The sequence below is a fragment of the Podarcis raffonei genome, chromosome 2 (assembly GCF_027172205.1).
Source record: "Podarcis raffonei isolate rPodRaf1 chromosome 2, rPodRaf1.pri, whole genome shotgun sequence".
Classification (NCBI taxonomy): Eukaryota; Metazoa; Chordata; class Lepidosauria; order Squamata; family Lacertidae; genus Podarcis; species Podarcis raffonei.
In genome coordinates, this window is record NC_070603.1 from 116,745,169 (window position 1) to 116,767,093 (window position 21,925).

The 21,925-nt window shown below is 44.6% G+C and overlaps 1 protein-coding gene across 2 annotated transcripts; it reads right to left on the reverse strand.

Moving 5' to 3' along the window:
* On the reverse strand, positions 1-19,900 carry LOC128409010 (zinc finger and SCAN domain-containing protein 30-like). Of its 2 annotated transcripts, XM_053379163.1 has the most exons (6): positions 19,410-19,900; positions 15,883-16,601; positions 15,540-15,666; positions 2,164-2,727; positions 1,311-1,633; positions 1-768 (listed from the first exon to the last, which is right to left on the reverse strand). In XM_053379163.1, exons 2-6 carry the CDS (start codon positions 16,588-16,590, stop codon positions 613-615), a joined length of 1,878 nt encoding a protein of 625 aa, XP_053235138.1. In that variant the 5' UTR covers positions 16,591-16,601; positions 19,410-19,900; the 3' UTR covers positions 1-612. The 2 variants fall into 2 exon arrangements, with proteins under 2 accessions (XP_053235138.1, XP_053235137.1); XM_053379162.1 differs by having other exon boundaries at positions 658-1,633; positions 19,410-19,899.
* Between the last annotated feature and the right edge of the window lie 2,025 nt (positions 19,901-21,925).

Sequence of the window (21,925 nt, forward strand, 5' to 3'; positions counted from 1 at the left end):
CAATCAGATTCAGAACTATTTCCTGTCTTTTTACCTAGGAAGTACATTCTGTTGCACACTTCCCTCATCAAGGCCGCTGCAAGATATATTGCTTTCACGCACACAGCAACCCTGTGAGGGAGGTTTCACATAAAGATGGTGACCAGCTTTAAGTCACCCAATCAGCTTCACGACTGGGGAGGGATTTGAATTGTCCCCGGCATTTGTGGACCTAGATGCAAGGAAACCTGTGGTCCTTCAGAGATCATTGGACTCCAGCTCCCATGAGTCCCAGCCAGGATGGCCAACGGCCAGGGAAGACGTGAGTTGAAATCTAACAACATTTGAAGGGGCCACAGGATGACAGCCTTTCGCCAGGTAAATATTCTGTAACCATTTTGTCGTGCTGGCCCACTTTTACTTTTCATGTTTGAACGTACAAAGGAACAAACTGCGCCTCAAAGAGGAAAGATCACCCAATCCCTGCCTCACCACCAGATCGATTTCTTAAAGGTCCGTCACAGAAGAAAAAAAGGAATATAACCAAGCAATATAGGTTAATACATTGCAACCATTTGCCTCTACCTTTGGCACCAGCCTACACTTAAACACTCTGCTGTGGGGAACCTTTCGTTATTTGTTAAATGAAAGGCCAGTGACCCATTGGAAAAATCTATTTTGTGGGGAGCGGGGTCCAAACAGAAGCAGTGGGGACTGATGCCTATTGGTTGGCAGAGCAAGAGGAAGTGTTAGGCAGAGCCAACCAATTCCAGAACCATCTTCTATAATCTGCAAGATAAAAAAATGTAAAAATTATATAACTTCACAGCTGAAGATTTTACTGTTTGAGGGCTCTTGTGTTTCTAATATTTTGTTGGAAGCCACCCAGAGTAGTAGGGCAACGCAGTTAGATGGGTGGCGTACAAATGATAAAATTCTGATGATGAAGAACTTAAGAAAAAAATAAAGAAGAGAATATATATAAAATAATGATAAACATTCAACACAGCAGCTTTTCAGTGTGACACTTGCGGCTGTGTTTCTTTTTCAAGCTCACTTTTGCCTGGCGGCATCAACAATGTGGCCGCTAGCAGCTGGCTTTCCAAGTTCACCTCTGGTAATCGGGGGCCCCGGGGGTCCCTTGCCAGAGACCCCTCCATTCCCCGAGTCGAGTTCTTGCTGTGAGCTGGCCCCCTCCTGCGAGAGAAGCTCACGCTCTCAAAGAGCTTCAGCTTCTCTGGGGCCAAGAGAGCGGCGGTGGCCACAATGCACTCCTTCACCAGCTCGCCTCTGGAGAGCGGGCGAAGCTTTTTGGAGACCAGCTCGCTCACCACGAAGCTGGCTTGCTCCACGCTGTCCATTTCCTTCCTTGGTTCTGGGGCGATGCCTTGCTGGGCGTGCAGGTCCATTTTCAGCGCCTTGACCTTCTCCTCGCGCAGCTGCCCTTGGAACTCCTCGTACTGGATGTGCTTCGTCCTGTAGTGCCTCTGCAGGTTGGCCTTCTTCAGGATGGAAAGGGCCTCACCACAAATGAGGCACACGGGCATGCCTTTCAGCTCCACAAAGAAATAGTCATGTGTCCATTTCTTATTGAAAATGCGGCACTCCAAATCTATCTTCCTCTTCTTGTGCGACGGCATTGCAACCAAATGATCTAACAACAAAGAAACAGGTGGAGCGGTTAACTGGATTTCTTCTGGGGTGAGGGGAGTGATAATATAATTATAATCAAGAGAAAATACTGGAAACCAAGGCTCCACAACCGCCATCTTGTGCTTCAGCCCCCTTCAGCCTTATTAGTGGGAGAGGAAGCCCTGCTGATGGCATCCTTCCATGGCTGAATTAAAAACTCAGATATCTATCAGTTAATAGCCAAATGGCACCTTAAACCTAGGCTACGGTCGCCACAATGGAATGCCGAGGTGCCATTTTTTAACTTTTGGCAATGAAATTATCCTTATTATTCATTTCATTTCTATACCGCTTTACATTTTAAAGAAAAAGCCTCAAAGCGCTTTACAACACATCAAATAAAACAATCCAGAATAAAACCAATTCAAGCTTCAAGGAAAATATTTCACATCCTTCTTCTCCCCCCGTGGCGATTCTCCCGTGTGTCAGGAGAGAGAGGCTACCTGACTGAAGCTCTTAGCGCAGTCGGGGCAATGGGAAAGTTTCTCTCACCTGTGTGGATTCTCTTGTGCCTCACCAGCTGGGAGCTGATCCCAAAGCTCTTCCCGCACTCGGAGCACCTGTATGGCTTCTCCCCCGTGTGGATCCTTTTGTGTGAAGTGAGCGACGATTTCCAGCCAAAGCTCTTCCCGCACTCAGAGCACCGGTACGGTTTCTCTCCCGGGAAAGCCCGCTTGCGCGCATCGAGGGAGGGGCCGCTCCTCAAGGCTTTCCCACACAGACTGCAATGGTCAGGGTCCTCTCCCATCTGCATCCTCTGACTCTTGGGAAAGTTGAAGCTGTGGCACAGATTTTCACAGTCCATGCACATATTTCTTCTTTCGCCCTCAGCGAGTCCCTGTTTCACAGGGCTGTTACATACGATGGTGTCCACTTCCTCACAAGGCACTGACTGCTGGAATGTTTCTAGTCCCTGGTGAGTCAAAAGCCAGCCTCGATTGTCATGATGGAGCAAGTCGTCCTCTCTAGCTTTCCCCAAAGGTATTGAGTTGAATTCTGCTTGCTTCGATCTTTGCAACGGAAGATTTCGCTCCTTCGCCTTTGTTTCTGCATTGCCTGTGGGGTAAAGAACGATCTGAGGAATCTGTGGGGAGAATGTTGAATTTTTACCCTGCCCTCTTACACCCCGAGACACATGCTTTCAGAGCTGACCCTATTCCTGTGATGGTAATCTTTAACTTTTATTCATTTTGAAATTTATTTATTTTTATTTTTTTAATTTCTCTTTATTAATTTTCATACACACATATACACACATATGTACAGAAAATAAATTCTTCACGGAAAAAAAACAATACTAAGAACAACATAACTTAATTATAAGGGGGGGAAAAAACAAAGACAAACATGTAAGTTATTAATTTCCCTCCACCTCAGTTTTGGGTTATGTAATACATTTTTCCCCACAGTTTATCTTTAAAACTTTTGTATGTCGAAGGGTTATATTAAGCCTACTGTGATCTTTGGATTTTTTAAATCTACTTCAATATAGGTTATGAATTTATTCCATTCTTTAATAAACTTTGTTTCTTTCTGGTCTCTAATTTTTTGTGTTAATTTTGCCAATTCTGAATATTCAAATAATTTACTTTGCCAATCTCTTACTGTTGGGATATTGATTGATTTCCAATTTTGGGCGATTAAAATTCTAGCAGCTGTTGTTGCGTACTGGAATAAGGTCTGGTCCTCTTTCTTAATTTCATTGCCAATCATTCCCAGAAGAAAATTTTCAGGTTTTTTAACAAAAGTATATTTAAACATTTTTTTTAGTTCATTATAAATGAGCTCCCAGAAGTTCTTGATTTTTTCACAAGTCCACCACATGTGGTAAAAACTACCTTCCTTGTTTTTACACCTCCAGCACATTTTATCTCCATTCTTATAGATTTTTCCTAATTTTACAGGGGTGATGTACCATCTGTACATCATTTTTTCCCATGTTTTCTCTTAAGGCAACACAAGCAGTGAACTTCATATCTTTATTCCAGAGCTTAATCCAACTATTGTATTCCAAATTATATCCCAGATCTATCGCCCATTTCACCATAACTTCTTTTATTTCCTCGTCCTTAGTATCCCATTCTAACAGTTGATTATACATTTTTGATAAGAGTTTTGAATTTCCTTCCAGTATTTCTATCTGGAATCTTGATTTTTTTTCATTTATCCCAATCTTTTTATCTTCTGTCCACAGTGCATTAATTTGATGGAATTGTAACCAACTCGTTAATTTATCTCCTAGTTCTTCATACGTTTTGATCTGCCAACCTTTTTCTGTTCTCACCAATAAATCTTCATATGTCCATCTCTTACCTTCTATGTTTGTTTTTTTAAATTGTTAAAATATCTATTGGTGACAACCACCAGGGAGTTTTCCTTTCAAGAAGATTTTTATTTCTTTCCCAAACCTCTAGCAGAGGTCCTCTAATGATGTGACTGGAGAATTCTTTATGTACTTTTGCTTTATTATGCCACAAACATGCGTGCCAACCGAATCCGGTGTTAAAACCTTCTAAATCTAGTAGGTCAGTGTTTTTTACAGTGGTGCCTCTCAAGACGAAATTAATTCGTTCTGCGAGTTTTTTCGTCTAGCGAATGTTTCGTCTTGCGAAGCACGGATTCCCATAGGAATGCATTGAAAATCAATTAATGCGTTCCTATGGTCAAAAAAAGTCCAAACAAAGCCAAATTTGGTACAAAAAGAGTTTATTAACTGCTCTTTAAAGTCACACATAATGTAAAGAGCATTTCAAAAATTGAAGGAACAATAATTTAAGTTTCTAAACATGACAGAAAAACATTTAAAAATCAACAAAGTGTACAGTACATTTTCTAAGACTCTGGGGGACAACTCGAAGAAGGTTCCTCTTCCACTCTTTGCTTCTTGCTGAAGAACCTGTCCATGGTCTGCTGCTTCATCCGCCTTTTCAGCACCTCCCTGAAAGACGACATGACCCTTGTATCAAAAGTGTTCGCAAGGTCATGTGTCAGGTCCTTGTCAGGGTGGTGCCGCTGTGCAAAAGCCTGCACATCTTTCCACTTCAGGCAAATGTCCCTCAGTTCTTTGGAGGACAGCCGTTCCTCAGTTGCTTCCTCCTCTTCCAGCGAGGCCTGCTCCTGCGCAGCCTCTGCCTGCAGTTCGACCAGCTCCTGGGTGGTCAGCTCGTGGTCGTGCTCCTCCACCAGCTCGCTGACGTCCTCTTCTGTGACCTCCAGGCCCATGGTCCTCCCCAAGGCAACAATGTCCTGCACCACTGCTGACTCTGGTGCATCAGAGTCACTTGGTGCCACACAGTCCGGCCACAGGCTGTGCCAAGTGCAATTCAAATTTCTCTGGCTGATCCCGTTCCAGGCCATGGTGATCATCTTCAAGCAGGCGACGATGTCGAAGTGGTCCTTCCAGAATTCCTGCAGGGTAATGTTGGTGTAATCAGTCACCTCGAAGCATCGCCTGAAAAGCTCCTTGGTGTAGAGTTTTTTGAAATTGGCAATGAGCTGCTGATCCATCGGCTGGAGCAGTGGCGTGGTGTTAGACGGCAGGAACATGATGCTGATGAAGCTGAACTCCTCCAACAAGTCCTCCTCAAGGCCTTTAGGATGAGCAGGAGCATTGTCCATCAGAAGCAAAGCCTTCAGCGGCAGGTCATTGTCCAGCAGGTACTGTTTGACAGCAGGGCCAAAAGCAAGATTGACCCAGTCCACAAACAGCACACGTGTGACCCAAGCCTTACTGTTGGATCGCCACATGACACTCAGCTGCTCCTTGTCGACCTTGTGTTTCTTGAAGGCCCGTGGGTTCTCCGAGTGGTACACCAGCAGGGGCTTAATCTTCAGGTCGCCGCTTGCGTTGGCACAGAAGAGCAGGGTCAGACGGTCCTTCATGGGCTTGTGGCCAGGCAACTTGGCCTCCTCCTGAGTGATGAAAGTCCTTTTGGGCATCCTCTTCCAAAACAGCCCGGTCTCGTCGCAGTTGAAGACCTGCTGTGGAACATAGCCCTCCGTCTTCACAACCTCCAGGAACTCCGCTGCAAAGTCTTCAGCCGCAGGAACATCAGAACTGGCAGCCTCTCCATGCCTGACCACGCTGTGGATTCCAGATCTTGTCTTGAACCGGTCAAACCAACCTCTGCTTGCCTTGAAGACTTCTGGCTCGCCTGAGGTTCTTGGCTGTTCCCGGACGAGGTCTGCGTGCAAGGCCTTGGCCTTCTCACAAATGACGGCCTCAGTCACTGTGTCCCTTGCACGCTGCTTCTCTTCTAACCAGATGAGCAGCAACTTCTTGACCTCCTCCAGAACAGCTGGGCGGTTCTTCACGATCCTGGTGACTCCCTTGGCTGCATCAGTCGCAAGGATCTTCTCCCTCATCTTCAGGATGGTCCCGATGGTCGATGGATTCCTCCCGTACTCCCTGGCGAGGTCTGTCACACGCATTCCACCGTCGTGCTTCCGGATGATCTCCTTCTTCATTTCCAGTGTAACCTTCTCCTTCTTCCTCTCGCCGGCCTCTGCAGCAGCAGTCTTCTTGGATCCCATGGCAACACAGCTCCTACCTTCGCAAACCCCCCCCCCAAAAATAAAAAAAATCAGTGCTTCACATCCAAAAAATTCAAAAGCACCAAACCTCCTAGAAAACACACAAGCTTCCAGATTCTTGCAAACCCCTCCCCAACTATTCCCCCAGCCACCCACCACACAGAAATTCAAACCCAGAATTTTTTTTTTTACAACAGCAGAGTGGCCCAATGGTCACAAAAAATCATAAAAATGCAGGGAAAAAAACCACAAGCTTCCAGATTCTTGCAAACCCCTCCCCAACTCTTCCCCCAGCCACCCACCACACAGAAATTCAAACCCAGAATTTTTTTTTAAAAAAAACAGCAGAGTGGCCCAATGGTCACAAAAAATCATAAAAATGCAGAAAAAAAAACACACAAGCTTCCAGATTCTTGCAAACCCCTCCCCAACACCAAGTCCTTGAATTCCAAACACCCCAACCCAAAATCCAAAAACCCCCCAAAAAGTTTTAAAAGTTTAACTTACCAAATGGCTGCAAAAGAAGTTTTGGAAAAGCTTCAAAAATCACCAAAGTCTTCAAAAACCTCAAAAAAGGCTACCACACCGCGTGCTATGAGTTGTTCCTCGAAGTCAAGTCGCAACTGCACCTCTTCAAGCAATGCACCCTGGGTATTAACGGTTTTACGAAAAAGGAAACAAACTTGCAAGACGTTTTCGTCTTGCGAAGCAAGCCCATAGGGAAATTCGTCTTGCGAAGCAACTCAAAAAACGGAAAACTCTTTCGTCTTGCGAGTTTTTCGTCTTACGAGGCATTCGTCTTGCGAGGTACCACTGTATTACAATCCATTCTTTAATCCAACAGAGGCATGAGGCCTCGTAATACAGTTTCAAATTCGGTACTGCAAAACCTCCTCTTTCTCTTCTCTCTGTAAGAAATTTAAATTTAATTCTAGGCCTTTTTCCCTGCCAAATGAATTTAGATAAAATTTTCTGCCAATCTTTAAATACTTTGTTTCCTCTTATCACCGGAATATTTTGAAATAGAAATAACAACTTTGGAAGTATATTCATCTTAATTGTGGCCATTCTTCCTGACCATGATAATTTTATTCTGTTCCATATATCTAAATCTTTTTAAATTTCTTTCCAGGTTGTTTCATAATTGTCCGTCATTAAATTTATGTTCTTCATAGTTAGCCAAATTCCCAGGTATTTTACTTTTTTTACCGCTTTAATTCCAATTTTAGCCTCCAGCTGGTTTTTCATAACTTCTTCCATGTTCTTCGTCATCATTTTAGTTTTTGATTTGTTTAACTTAAAACCCGATAACTTTCCAAATTCTTCTAACAATTCTATTACCTTATGGACACTTTTTTGTGGATCTTCTAATGATACCATCAGATCATCAGCATATGCTTTCAGTTTGTATTCTATTTTTCCAATTTTAATTCCATGTATTTCTGGAGTTGTTCTTATCTTATTTGCTATAATTTCTAGTATCATTATAAATAAAAGAGGTGATAGAGGGCACCCCTGTCTCGTACCCTTTGAAATTTCGAAATAATCAGTTAAATCATTATTAATAATCAATTTTGCTTTCTGGCTTGAGTAAATAGCTTTTATTCATTTTGAAGTTTAAATAGTGGTAACTAGCCCTGGGACCTGCTGGTGAAAGCCAGGTAATAAATTGAAGAATAATGATAATTTCCAGTTCTACAATATATTTTCTGAGACAGGACAATCAGAACTATAAACAGTATTCAAAGTATGGTTGCGCTATAGGTTTCTAATAAGTCTGGCAGTTTTACATTTGCTCACTGCCCAATGATTGCCCAACATAGGATTTGCCTTTTTTCAAAGCTGCTGCAAACTGGATGGACATCTTCAACGATTTATCCACAAAATGAACCCAAGATCCTTCTCCTGTTCAGTACAGTGGAACCTTGGGTTAAGTACTTAATTCGTTCCGGAGGTCCGTACTTAACCTGAAACTGTACTTAACCTGAAGCACCACTTTAGCTAATGGGGCCTCCTGCTGCCGCCGCGCCGCCGGAGCCCGATTTCTGTTCTCATCCTGAAGCAAAGTTCTTAACCTGAAGCACTATTTCTGGGTTAGCGGAGTCTGTAACCTGAAGCATCTGTAACCTGAAGTGTATGTAACCCAAGGTACCACTGTATCTAGAATCTCAGACCACTCAGCACATATGTGAAGCTAGGATTTCTTGCCCCGACATGCATCACTTTCATACTTACACCAAACAGCACTTGCCATTTCATTGGCCGTTCGCCCACTTTGGAGAGATCCTTTTGGGGCTCATCACAACTTTTCTATATTTACCACCCTCCATAATTTGGTACCACGGGCAAACCTGGCCAAACGTCAAGGCTCCACGCAAACTTCAGGTTGTTTATAATCTAGTTTAAAAGCACAGGGTCAAAGACAGATCTTTGGGAGACCACACGTCTTACTCTGTGGCAGCGCTGGGGAGCATGTGGGCCTCAAGACATGGGCAGACTACAACTCCCATCATGCCTGATCACTGGCTCTGCTAACTGGGGCAGTCTCCAGGTGCATGTGTGGAACCTGTCAGGGAATGGTACATAAACTGCTGGAGGGATTGTGGTCTCCTGTTGTTGCAACTGCTCCATAAAGCACAGGCCTGGGAATAGCTGTCTAGACACTAGGCTGGTGTGTGCGGTTTTTTGGAACCATGAATACTACTGTGTCAGCTTGGACAATAAAGAACTAACTCTCTGCTGGGTGCATTCCCTGGCAGCTCCCTTGGCGCCCAGCAACATGCGGAGGGTCACAGGTTTCCCCCTTTGCTGGAGCACAACTCTCCACTAATCTGAAGGAACCCCTGTTTAGGGAAGCTTTTTTTTTTTTTTTTATAATATTTTTTATTACGTTTCTTTCCAAATTTTATACATTACAAACAAATAAAGAGTTTACAAGAAACCATTTTTTTTTTTTTTAACAAAAATCCCAACTTGGACTTCCCCACCCCTTCCGATTCTGCGTTCTTTATATTAACAATGTCAGCAATTTGTTACCTTATGTCATACCTTATTGTAACTTTTACATGTTATGTATCTATATTCAATGTATTATGTCACAATTTTTATACCTTTAAAATAAACGTAACATGTTCAATTTCATATTATCTCCTTTTCTCTTTTATCACTTAGTTTACTATTTACTTAATCATAATTGCTAAAGCGTATCATTTCCAAATCATGCACCGTCTTAAGATTCATACAGTTTGTAATACTTTTGCAAGTAGTCTTTAAACTTTTTCCAGTCCACCTCAATTGTTTCTACATCCAAATCTCGGATTCTGCCGGTCAGTTCAGCTATCTCCATGTAGTCCATCAACTGCATCTGCCATTCCTCCAGCGTGGGTAAATCTTGTGTCTTCCAGTTCTTTGCGATGAGTATTCTTGCTGCTGTACTAGCATACATAAACAAAGTTCTGTCCTTCTTTAACACTTTCTGGTCTACCATGCCCAACAGGAAGGCCTCTGGTTTCTTGGGAAAGGTATACCTAAATACCTTTTTCAACTCATTGTAAATCATTTCCCAGAAAGCCTTAACCTTTGGGCATGTCCACCAGAGGTGAAAGAAAGTCCCCTCTGCTTCCTTACACTTCCAACATTTATTGTCAGACAGGTGATGTATCTTAGCTAACTTGACTGGGGTCATGTACCACCGGTATATCATTTTCATAATGTTTTCCTTCAAGGCCGTACTGGCCGTGAATTTCATTCCGGTGTTCCATAACCTTTCCCAGTCTTCAAACATAATGTTGTGTCCAACATCCTGTGCCCATTTAATCATAGCAGATTTAACTGTCTCATCCTGTAAATTCCACATAAGCAGCAAGTTATACATTCTAGATAACAGCTTTGTCTTTGGTTCTAACAATTCTGTCTCTAGTTTCGACTTTTCCACCTGGAAACCAACTTTTTTGTCCATTTTGAAAACCTCTTGAATTTGAGCATAATGTAGCCAATCTCGCACCTTATTTTTTAGTTTGTCCTGGCTCTGCAACTTCCAATTGTCTCCAATTTTTTCAGTCAATTCCCAATATTTCGGCCAATAGGCCTCCATATTGGGTCTTTTTCGGGCCTTGGCCTCCACTGGTGATAGCCACCTCGGAGTTTTACTCTCTAGTAAGTCTTTATATTTCATCCAGACTGCAAAAATTGCTTTTCTGACAATGTGGCTTTTAAACAATTTATGTGCTTTAACCTTGTCGTACCATAGGTATGCGTGCCATCCAAAAGCATTATTAAAACCTTCCAGATCTAGGACATCGGTGTTTTCCAACAAAAACCAATCTTTCAGCCAGCAGAAGGCTGCAGCTTCATAATACAACCTCAAGTCCGGCAGGGCAAACCCCCCTCTTTCTTTCGAATCTGTTAATATTTTAAACTTTATTCGGGGCTTTTTGCCCTGCCAGATAAATCTAGATATATCCTTCTGCCATTTTCCAAAGCAATCCACTCTGTCCACGATCTGTAAGGTTTGAAACAAGAATAACATTTTCGGCAACACATTCATTTTTATAGCTGCAATTCTTCCCAACAAGGAAAGTTTCAATCTTGACCAAATTTCTAAATCCTTTTTAACTTCCAACCAACATTTCTCATAATTATCCTTAAATAAATTCAAATTCTTGGAGGACAAATAGATCCCAAGGTATTTCACTTTTTTAACCACATTCAGTTCTGTTTCTCTCTGAAACCCCTCTGTTTCTGTAATTGTTAAATTTTTGGTCAGAACCTTAGTTTTTTGTTTATTCAACCTAAATCCCGCCACCCGACCAAATTCAGATATAAGTTCGAGAACTCTTTTTGTACTGGATTCTGGCTCCTGCAGTGTCAAAACTAGGTCATCTGCAAAAGCTTTCAGTTTATATTGTTTCACTCCGACCTCTATCCCTTGTACCAACCGGTCCTCTCTGATCATATTCAATAGCACCTCCAGGACTGAAATAAATAACAGAGGGGATAGAGGGCACCCTTGTCGTGTCCCTTTTTCAATTTTAAATTCCTCCGTCACCACATTGTTCACTATTAATTTAGCTTTTTGTTCTGAATAGATTGCATATAATCCATTCTCAAACCCCCGTCCCACTCCCATCCCCTCCAAGTTCTTCTTCATAAACATCCAAGATATATTGTCAAATGCTTTCTCCGCATCAATAAAGATTAACACCGCCCTTGTGTTCCTGTTAGTCTGCAAAAGTTCTAAAATGTCAATGATGTTTCTAGTGTTCTCATATAAATGTCTACCAGGGAGAAAGCCAGCTTGGTCTTTATGAATTACTTCATTTAAGACTTTTTTAAGTCTATTTGCCAAAATGTCTGCAAATATTTTGTAATCCACATTTAGGAGTGAGATGGGACGGTAGTTTTTAAGCTGAGTCTTTTCAGATTCTGACTTAGGTATCAATGTGATGAAGGCTTCTTTCCACGTTTCTGGTGCCCTCTTCCCATCCATAATCTGGTTACATACCTCCAACAAAGGTTGTATCAAATAGTCCTTCAGAACCTTGTAATATTTGGAGGTAAGTCCATCCGGGCCTGGAGATTTGCCTAGTTGCATATTCTGAATGGCACCTTCAATTTCCTGTGTGGTTATTATAGAGTTCAAGATTGATCTTTTATCTTGAGTTATTTTTGATAGTCCATTTATCTTTAAAAATTGATCTATCTCTGATTCTTTCTGGGGCCCCTGTGCATACAGTTCTTTGAAGTATCTGTGGAAGCACCTCCTAATTTCTTCTGGTTTCTGTACGGTCCTTCCATCAATCTCTAGATTTGTTATCGTGTTTAGCTTTTGTCTTTTTTTCAGCTGCCAAGCTAGCAGCTTTCCACATTTATTTGCTGATTCAAAAGATCTTTGCTTCATCTGTTTTATTTTCCATTCAATCTCCTGATTGATCAATTTTGAGTATTCTGCTTGGTGGAATTTAATTTCTCTCAGCACCTCCTTGGACTTTGGTTTGGTTCTCAGTTTTTTTTCTCCTTGGTGTATTTTCTCCAATATTTTGTCCTTCTTTCCGTTCCAGAGTTTTTTCTTGATTGAATTCTGTTGTATCAGAAACCCTCTCATAACAGCTTTACTTGCGTCCCAGATCGTTCTTTTTTCAACTGTAGTATTCAGATTTATCTCAAAATAGTCCTTTAATGTTTTTTGGGCCTTTTTCACAATCTCTTGATCTCTTAGTAGTGTGTCATTCATTCTCCATCTGAAGGAACCGGGTTGAGTTAATCTAAGTTCTATTTTCAAGGCGTTGTGGTCGGAGCATGTTTTTGGGCAGATTTCCACCTTTTTAGTCTTGGGTGCCAGCCCCCTGGAGGTCCAGATTTGGTCGATCCTTGACCAAGACAGGTGGGCCTCAGAGAAAAAAGTTCCTTCTTTACCTAGGGGGTTCTTTGTCCTCCATATGTCGATCAAATCCAGATTGTCAGTCAGTTCGAAAAAAGTTTTGGGCAGTCTGCCATCAGATGTTAAGTTTTGGTTGTAAGACTTATCCATATGTGTAGACACCACTCCATTCATATCTCCCATCATTATGATGTTAGCATAGTCCAGATAGTCCAGCAACGTCTCATGCAGCTTCTTGAAAAATTCTGATTTCCCGTCATTTGGGGCATAAATTCCTAATATCAATATTTTTTCTCCTTGGGTTTGAATTTCAATTGCCAAAATTCTTCCTTGTTCATCCTTAAATAGAAATTTAGGTATCAGGCTCTCCTTAGCATAGATCACCACTCCTCTTTTCTTTACTTTGTCAGACGAAATAAATTCTTGGCCTAATCTTTTATTTACCAAAACCTTCCTGTGGAGCCTGGTCACATGGGTTTCTTGTAGGCAAATAATGTCCAATTGTTCTTTCTTCAATATGTAAAATAACTTCCTTCTTTTCTCCGGGGAATTTCCGCCATTTATATTCCAACTGAGTAGCCGCAGAGACATCCTGAACTATTCTGCTACACCTAGAGCGGTGTATCTTCTTTCTCTTCTGGTTCCGAAGGTGCAGGTATTGCTCCACCTGGGTTGGGTATAGGCCAATTAGCTGCTGCTTCTTTTTGGAGGTCTTCTCCGTGGTCGTGCTGGAACTTTTGTAAGTCCTCTGGTGATCTTATTTTAACCTTCTTCTGTTTGTAAGTGAATGATAGCCCTTGTGGGAACTCCCACCTATAAGGAATTGTGTTGAGTCTCAGTAACTTAGCCAAATCTGAGTAGGTGGCTCTCAAGTCCAATAACTGTTTAGGAATATCTCGATAAATTTCCACCCTTTTCTCTTGTATCACAATTGAGTTTTTGAAGTGTAGGCCTAGTATTTTGTCTCTCTCCTCCCTTGATCTCAAAGCTATTAAGCAATCTCTGGATCTATCTTTTCTTACTAATCTTCCCAACCGAAAAGCCGATACAATTTTAAAATCAATTTCTTCTTTTAAGTCCCAGAACTTTGTAAACTCTGTTGTCAAAAGTCCTTTCAAATCTTCTTGTTCAATTTCTGGGACTGCCCTTAGTCTAAGGTTGGTCTCGCGATTTTTCAATTCCACCAACGAGAGATAGGTTTGTTGGTCCCCTATCTGTTTATGAAGAGGCTTGACTTCCGCTTTAACTTCTTCGACTTCTTTTTTAGCTGATGTTGCAATTTGAACGGCTTCCCCTGCCAGTTTACGATTCTCTTCTGTTGCTCCTTGCAATTTTTCAATTGCTTGAGTATGTTGGGAAACCTGATCTGTCAATTTCTGAATCGAGGATGTTGCTTGGTCAATTTTTGTTGATTGATTATCAATTTTTTGATTTATTGCTGACAGTTGTTCCAAAACTTGTTTCAGTACTGCCTCCGCTCCTCCTGCTGCCATATCTTCCTCTTCAGATTTTTCAGGCTTTTCGGTTTCTACTTTTTGTGTCGCAAGCACAGCTGGAACTGATAATCTACGTCCCTGAGTTAAAGTTGTTTGCAAAAGCTGTGCTTGCTTTTTTGCTTTCTCTTTCTCCTTAGCTTCCTTAGCTTTGGCTGCTCTTGTCTTTCCTGTGCCACTCATCAGTCAACGTTCAAGGTCAAGTGTTGTAATCCCATGGGAAAGGCAAGTCCAGAATTAAAAACAGTCTATTGAGAGAAGGTAAACAAAAAAAACTTTCCCAGGCCTCTGTATTCCCAATGTCCTCTAGGGGGAGTGCCACCAAAGTTTTAGTAAGAAGAAGGTAACCTTCCACAATTAAAGTCTCTTTGTTCCAACTTTAAAAACAATTTTAAAAGCAAATTAGTTCCAGCACGCTAAAAAAAAAAAGTCCTGCAGAGCCCTTTTCAACATATAACAAAGTTCCAGCAAGGTGCCTGCAATTGTATCCACTTCAGCTAGATGAGCTCAAAAGTTACAAAAGTATCTGGAAGCTTGCAACAGTTCCGCAGTTTAAACAACTTTACCCGGCCACCCGGGAATTTGGGGTTAGAGTCTTCCCTTGCCCTTGGGGTGTCCGCTCCAGGTCAATTTTATGCTGTATTTATTCTTTAAAAGTGAAATTCAAATGTGCACGAAAGTCCCGATTTAAAGCTTCAAAGCTTCCCTGTTCACAGCGCTTTCCGCTCTTTAGACCGTCTGCTTTGATCTTGAAAGCAGTATCGGAAGACGGACTTCCTCTTTCTCGTCTCCCGTTTTTAGCCAAATTTTCCGATTTAATTTGTAAAGTCTTAAGTCCTTACTCACGGGTTTGATGTTTCAGCCCGATGTTTCTTGGAAGAAAGGTCAGCGCTCATCCGTGACAGCCGCGCGGCTTCGCCTCCGCAGAAAGAGCGATGAACCCACAGCACCGCTCCCCCTCCTTCACTCCGGAGCCCCTTACGGGGTTCCTTTCGTGATTTCGGGGTCGCTCCAGGTGCCCGCCGGGTCCCACGGCCACGGACTCACTCTGCCCGTGGTTTATCTTAATGGGTTGCCGCTGCGCCGTCGCGAGCAACCCTTTCCTGCGGTGCCCCTCTTCAGAGCTCGAAGAGGTCCGCCATCACGGTTTTGCGCCGCCTCCGGAAGTCCTAGGGAAGCTTTTAATGTTTGATGTATTACTATATTTTAATATTTTGTTGGAAGCTGCCCAGAGTGGCTGGGAAGCCCAGCCAGATGGGCGGGGTATAAATAAATAAATTATTATTATTATTATTATTATTATTATTATTATTATTATTATTATTATCCTGGCCTGCACACCATGGGAGCTGATGTCCCACATGTGGAGGGCACCAGGACGGCAAAGGCAGTTCCAGTGCCAGCGCAGGAAACATCCCCACAGAGGCCATCCAACAGTGAGATTTGGACACGGGGATCCTCACCCAGCAACTTGGCAAGCTCCTCATTCTCCCGGGCCACCTCCGCAGGGAAAAGCAGCTCCACAGCATCTGAGGGATCCTCCTCTGATTTGGGGGACTTAACAGTCACTATATGAAAAGGCTCCGGGAGCTGAAACAGGAAGAGAGATGCAGCCGGTGAGATGAAGTCGCTTATGCAAGTTAAATGGCACCATCCACACAGAAGACGGAGGTGTCAGCAGTCTCAGGGGGAAACTTTAAATGTTAGCCTTACTCAGAGTAGACCCATTGACGTCAATGGACACGACCGACATAGGTTCATGACCTGGAGTACAACATTTTATGAAATTACAAAAATATCTCAGACCTTTTCCCCCACTTGCTCCGCCTCTTGCAGCCTCAGCAAGAACTCGTCTGCCAGGGCCAAAGCCTGGGCACAAGTCTCCGGGTTGCGTTCCCGGACCCAGCACTGCATCTCCAGGGGCAGGATGGTCAGGAACTGCTCCAGGGTCACCAGCTCCAGGATCTGCTCCTTGCTGTGCCTCTCAGGTGTCAGCCACTGACAGCAGAGCTCCCAGAGCTGCCTCAGGACCTCCCAGGGCTTTTCGGCCTCCCGGTAGCCAAAATGGCGGAAGCGTAGGCAGCGCATCTCCAAGCTGAGAGCTTGCTTCTCCGGAACCTCTTCCTTCACTTTCACGGAAAGGTCCAGAGTTTGATGGGCCTCCTGGACTTCTCCCGGGAGGCCTGGCAGGGCTTGGGCCACACACTCCCTTGTAGGCCACTGGTTGCCCATGGCTACGGCCTTCCCCGAGGCCTGGGAGTCCTTCAAATCCTCCTCTGGTGTGAACTTGGATATCTGCGGAGTTCTCCAGCCTGACGGAGGGCTCTTCATCGTCTTCAGGAACTGCTGCCATTGGGCATCCCAGCACTGCTCCTCCGGCTCTGGCTTAATTTGTCGCAGGGTCGCCCCTGCCTGAAACTCTCTCAAGGCCCCAATGGGGGTAACCTGGGGGTCTTCCCCTCCTGCCTCCAATCTCTTCTTTTGGAAGGATCCTGTCAAGTTCTGGTCTTCCATTGTTATTCTGGCTGCAGAACGGAGAATGGAAAGCAAACAACCATCAATACTTGTGAACTGAGGAAACTCCTCTGTTCGGTTACATCAGAGATGGGGGGGGTTGCAGCCCTCCTGTTGTATGTATGTATGTATGAAGGTAAAGGTAAAGGGACCCCTGACCGTTAGGTCCAATCGTGACCGACTCTGGGGTTGCAGCACTCATCTCGCATTACTGGCCGAGGGAGCCAGCATACAGCTTCTGGGTCATGTGGCCAGCATGACTAAGCCGCTTCTGGCGAACCAGAGCAGCGCACGGAAACGCCGTTTACCTTCCCGCCGGAGCAGTACCTATTTATCTACCTGCACTTTGATGTGCTTTCGAACTGCTAGGTTGGCAGGAGCTGGGACTGAGCAACAGGAGCTCACCCCGTCACGGGGATTATTATTATTATTATTACCAGCCTTTATGGTTTTAAAACTTGCAGTTAAAAAATACAAAAAATAAAAACCCCTGTCCATGTTCCACACCCTCAGCCAGGGCGACCAATGATATACATTCTACAGACATACAGTATAGTATGTATATTTTTGTAAATGGCTTCGAGGTGTTTTTTCAGTCAAAAGGCATGTCAATTTTGTTAAGTAAATAGAAATAACCCAACCATGTCTGGAGGGGCACTGATTCCCCCACCCATGGCCTCAAGGGAAGAGGTGTGAACTGTGCACAAGCATCGCACATCTGCAGGGAAAGGCCACAGCTCAGTAGTTCAGGAAAATGCTTTGCATGCAGTTGGATTAAATGACCCAAGAGGCAGGGCAACAGCCACCCACCCTCTCCCGCCTTCCCTTCTAGGCCACATGTCAGAGGTGGGTGGGACCAGAGGCAAACATGAGCAAAGCAATGAGCAAAATTTTTACCTTTGAACAGCAAGATAAATTTACACACACACACCCTTCTCTATCCTCCCTGCAGGCAAGCAAGAAGCATTCTCAGAGTTCAATGACCCATCCCAGAAAGCAAAAACATGGAGGGAGCAAAGCAGAGCGGGAGAGAAGTAAACAAGGCAAGTGGGAAATTTGCTGAACTAATAAGAGTGAAGCTGACCCCAAGAACAGCCGAAAATCATTGTGATCGCGAGTGGAGGAGCTGTGAGCTCCCAGAAGTTGTTGGGACTCCAATGCCCATGAGCACCAGCTGGTCTGGGCAGCGATCACAGAGGATGGGATTTAGAATCCAGCAGCATCTGGGAACACCCGCAGGCGCCCCATCCCTGGGGTAGAACAGATGGACCAAATGTCTGATTCAATAGAACGTGATCATGTTGGAAATTGGACATTGGCCCAGAAGGTCCCTTCCCATAAATCGGACCCTGGGATATATTTGTTTTCATATATATATGTTTTCAAACATACAGCGGTACCTCGGGTTACAGACGCTTCAGGTTGCAGACGCTTCAGGTTACAGACTCCGCTAACCCAGAAATAGTACCTTGGGTTAATAACTTTGCTTCAGGATGAGAACAGAAATTGTGTGGCGGAGGCGCGAGGCACCATTAGCTAAAGTGGTGCTTCAGGTTAAGAACAGTTTCAGGTTAAGAATGGACCTCCAGAACAAATTAAGTTCTTAACCCGAGGTACCACTCTGTGTGTGTGTGTGTGTGTATATGCAATAAGGTTACACGCCTGAGTGGACTTGCCTAAACAAAGTAGGTATTTAGAAGCCACTTAAAACAGTTCAGTGAAGGAACCTGCCTGATATTAATAGGCAGGGAGTTCCGGAGATTAACTTCTCGTGCATGAAAGGATCAATTCCTTGCCATTGCATAGTTAAACTATGGAATTCACTCCCACAGGAGGCAGTAATGCCCACCAACTTGGACGGCTTCAAAAGAGGAGTGGACCGATTCAAGGAGGAAAAGGCTCTCAAGCACTACTAGCCAGGATGGCTATTGCTCCGCCTCCACACTTGGGAGGCAGAGATGCTTCTGAATTCTAGCTGCTGGAAACTACAAGAGGGGACAGGGCTCTCCTGCTCAGATTCTGCTTGTGGGTTTTCTATCTGGGCGCCTGCTTGGCCACAGTGAGAACAAGATGCTGGACTAGATGGGCTATTGGCCTGATCCAGCACAGCTCTAAGATAGCCCATTATTGGCTTTGATGTCAAAGAACCATGGGCAACCCTCTTCTCCTGCTGCAGTGGGTTTCTCAGCCACCTGGTCCCGGATGTGAGTTGCAGATGTACTTATTTGGAGTGTTTATTTCCCTGACCACCCTGGAAAAATTCCTTTGTTTTCTTTTTTTTTAACAAGCTTTAAGGTTTTGCCTGATGTACATTTTTGTAACTGTTGTAGAGGTTGGATGGCCACTTGTCAGAGGTTATTTAGGTTTGAATTCTGCATTGCAAGGGGGTTGGACTAGATGACCCTTGGAGTCCCTTCCAACAGTTCTATGAATCTAGTGTGCGGAACGAAAATTATGTGGCACACACTTGCAGGAGATTGGGATACTTATTCTACAGCTATCTCACATTTCATCCAGGAAGTTCAAATCAGCATACGACCAATCACTTCCACATCCATATTTTTTAATAAAAACGCTAACAAGGAAGGTTAGGTTGAGATAGTGTCCCGAGTTCACCAAGGCAGCGTCGTGGCTGGGTGACGATTTGAACCCAGGTCCCCCGCCTGCCCCAGTTCTAGCTCAGTCCCTTAACCACTGAACCACACGGCTCCGCATTAAGCAACCGTCTTTTGCTTAGACTTTCTTGCAGGAGATACTTCTCTGCCTTTTCCTTCCCAATTCACAACTTTTCTCCCCAAAACAATCCCCTCTTCGCTCACCGTTTTTTTATTACTATTGTTCCACTTGCAGGATCCCTTGCAGCCCCTCGGATGTTGCAATCCAAAATGGCCAAAAATTTGAGAAAGCAAAAAAAGAGATAAAAAGTAAGCGGAACGGAGAGAGAAGAGTCTCTCCCACCTGGCCAAGGAGAAACAGGAAAAAGAATTGAGCACACCTTGGGGGTGGGGGAGAGAGCCCGTCTAGGAAACGCCTCTCTCTATCAGTTTAACCCCTAAGAGTCCGGGTGGCTCCTGGTCCTGGCATAAAAGCAGGAAAGGAACAAGGCAGCCCGGACCCTATATACATGAAATTGAGGCAAAAGCGATCAAACGGGGGTGGGGTTTTCTTAGATCAGGGAAACATCTGGCCCTTGAGAGAGTGTTGGATTACAGCTCCCATCCTGACCATGGACAGGAAATAAGACAGATGCAGAGGAAGCTTGCATGAGTGTTAATGTGCTTTATTCTATTGTGGCTTTAACTTTTCTGTATGTTTTACATTACGGTTGTAAAAAAAAAGTGATATTTTTATTTTTAATGCAAAGCGCTATGAGGTGTCCACCCCTCCCTACAATATATAAATTCTATGAAGTAAATAATATACAAAAGAAAGAAAGTGAAGAAAGAAAATCTTGGTCCTGGATAGCTCAGTTGGTTAGAGTTTGGTGCTAATAATACCAAGGTTGCAGGTTTGATCCTCATATGGGACAGCTGTATAATCCTGCATTGCAGCGGGTTGGACTAAATGACCCCCAGGCTCCCTTCCAACTCTAGAATTCTATGATTCTCACTTTACAGATTCAGGACAGAATACAGGAAAGGACAGCTACTAGCCATGATGGCTGTGGTCTGCTTCCATGGTCAGAGGTAGCAACGCTTCTGAATACCAGTTGCTGGAAGCTTTTGGGCTCACTCCCACCTGTAGGTTTCCCATAGGCACCTGGTTGGCCTCTGAGAGACCAGGATGCCATTGCACTGATCCAGAAGTGTCTTCCTATGTCCTTATGGAATCAAAGGAGTTGGAGTCCAACAGCATTGCAGGTTTTCCACCAGCATGTTTACCGAAACCTTTCCAATACTTCCTTTTCTTGTTTTAAAGCTCACTTTGATCACATCTGGAATACAAGAGACTGATCTGGAACAGATACCTTGTAGAGAAATTGTTCTGCAAACGCAAACACGGGGATATCCTAGATCGGAGATAGCCCATGTTGTGTCCTGTAGGTGTCGTTGGACTCCAACTCCCATCACTGCCAGCCAGCAGAGCCCAATGGTTAGGGATGGGAGCTGCAATATAGCAACATTTGGGCATAGGGGTCTACAGGGTGGCGATAATTTTATTTATTTATTGTGTCTATATCACACCACACCCAGAGGCTCAAAGAGGTGGTGTGCAGATTTCTCCGCCTCCTCTAATCTCCACAATGACCCTGTGAGGTAGGCATGGCGGCTGCTCCTCCTTCACCACCACCTGAGGCAACTGATGGTGGCCCAGGGAAGCCCTGGCATTCTGGAGGTAAAAAGCTAAAGAGACCCCTGACCATTAGGTCCAGTCGTGGCCGACTCTGGGGTTGCGGCGCTCATCTCGCTCTATGGGCCGAGGGAGCCAGCGTACAGCTTCCGGGTCATGTGGCCAGCATGACTAAGCAGCTTCTGGCGAACCAGAGCAGCACACGGAAACACCGTTTACCTTCCCACCAGAGTGGTCCCTATTTATCTACTTGCACTTTGACGTGCTTTCGAACTGCTAGGTTGGCAGGAGCAGGGACCGAGCAATGAGAGCGGGGATTCGAACCGCCGACCTTCTGATTGGCGAGTCCTAGGCTCTGTGGTGTAACCCACAGCGCCACCCACATCCCGATGCTGAAGGTAGCAAGGGAGGAAAAAAAGAGGCTGGAGAGGAACAAGGGGTTTGGAAGAAGAGGGCAACAAGCATAGGAGGCAGCGAGCAGCACACTCTTGTGGGGCTGGACTGCCACCTTTCCCAGCTGCCCCCCAGCCTGTCACTTGAGGAGACTGCCTCACCAGCCACAGAGGCAGTCTGGCCATGGAGGTGGGCTAGGCCAGAGGTTTTCAACCTTTTTGAGTCCATGGCTCCCTTGACCAACTACATATTTCTGTGGCACCCCTGTGGGGCTCAGGAGCCCAGTTGTGTCACCCCTTGCCTGTAGAGCTGGCAGCCCCTCACCCCTTTTCGAATCCTCCCTTGTGGAGCGTTGCCTCAGCCTCCTCTCTTCTCCCCTCTCCTTGCGAGTCCTCTGGGGAGCTGTAGCTGCCATATTTTGTCTTTGAGCTGCCTCCGCCCTGTCCCTAAAGAGAGGTGGCTTCTCACAGTGCCCTACAGGGGCCTGGGAAGCACCCCCTGGCCAGCCCCTGAGGCACTATTCGCCTGGGGAGCTTGTAGCCAGGCTGCTGCAACAAACAGCTGTGCAAGCCTTTGGGAGGCAGAGACTCCAGAGGGCATCCGAGGAGGGAGGGAAGGAAAGAGGGACAGAGGCAGTGTTGCCCACAGCACC

Bases quoted from the DNA above. Each gene is read 5' to 3' on its own strand.
- LOC128409010 (XM_053379162.1), bottom strand. From the start codon at position 16,590: ATGGAAGACCAGAACTTGACAGGATCCTTCCAAAAGAAGAGATTGGAG. The intron at 15,667-15,882 runs GTCTGAGATATT...TTCCTGTTTCAG, and splicing joins CGGAGCAAGTGGGGGAAAAG to CTCCCGGAGCCTTTTCATAT. The intron at 2,728-15,539 runs GTGAGGATCCCC...TTTACCCCACAG, and splicing joins GGAGCTTGCCAAGTTGCTGG to GCAATGCAGAAACAAAGGCG.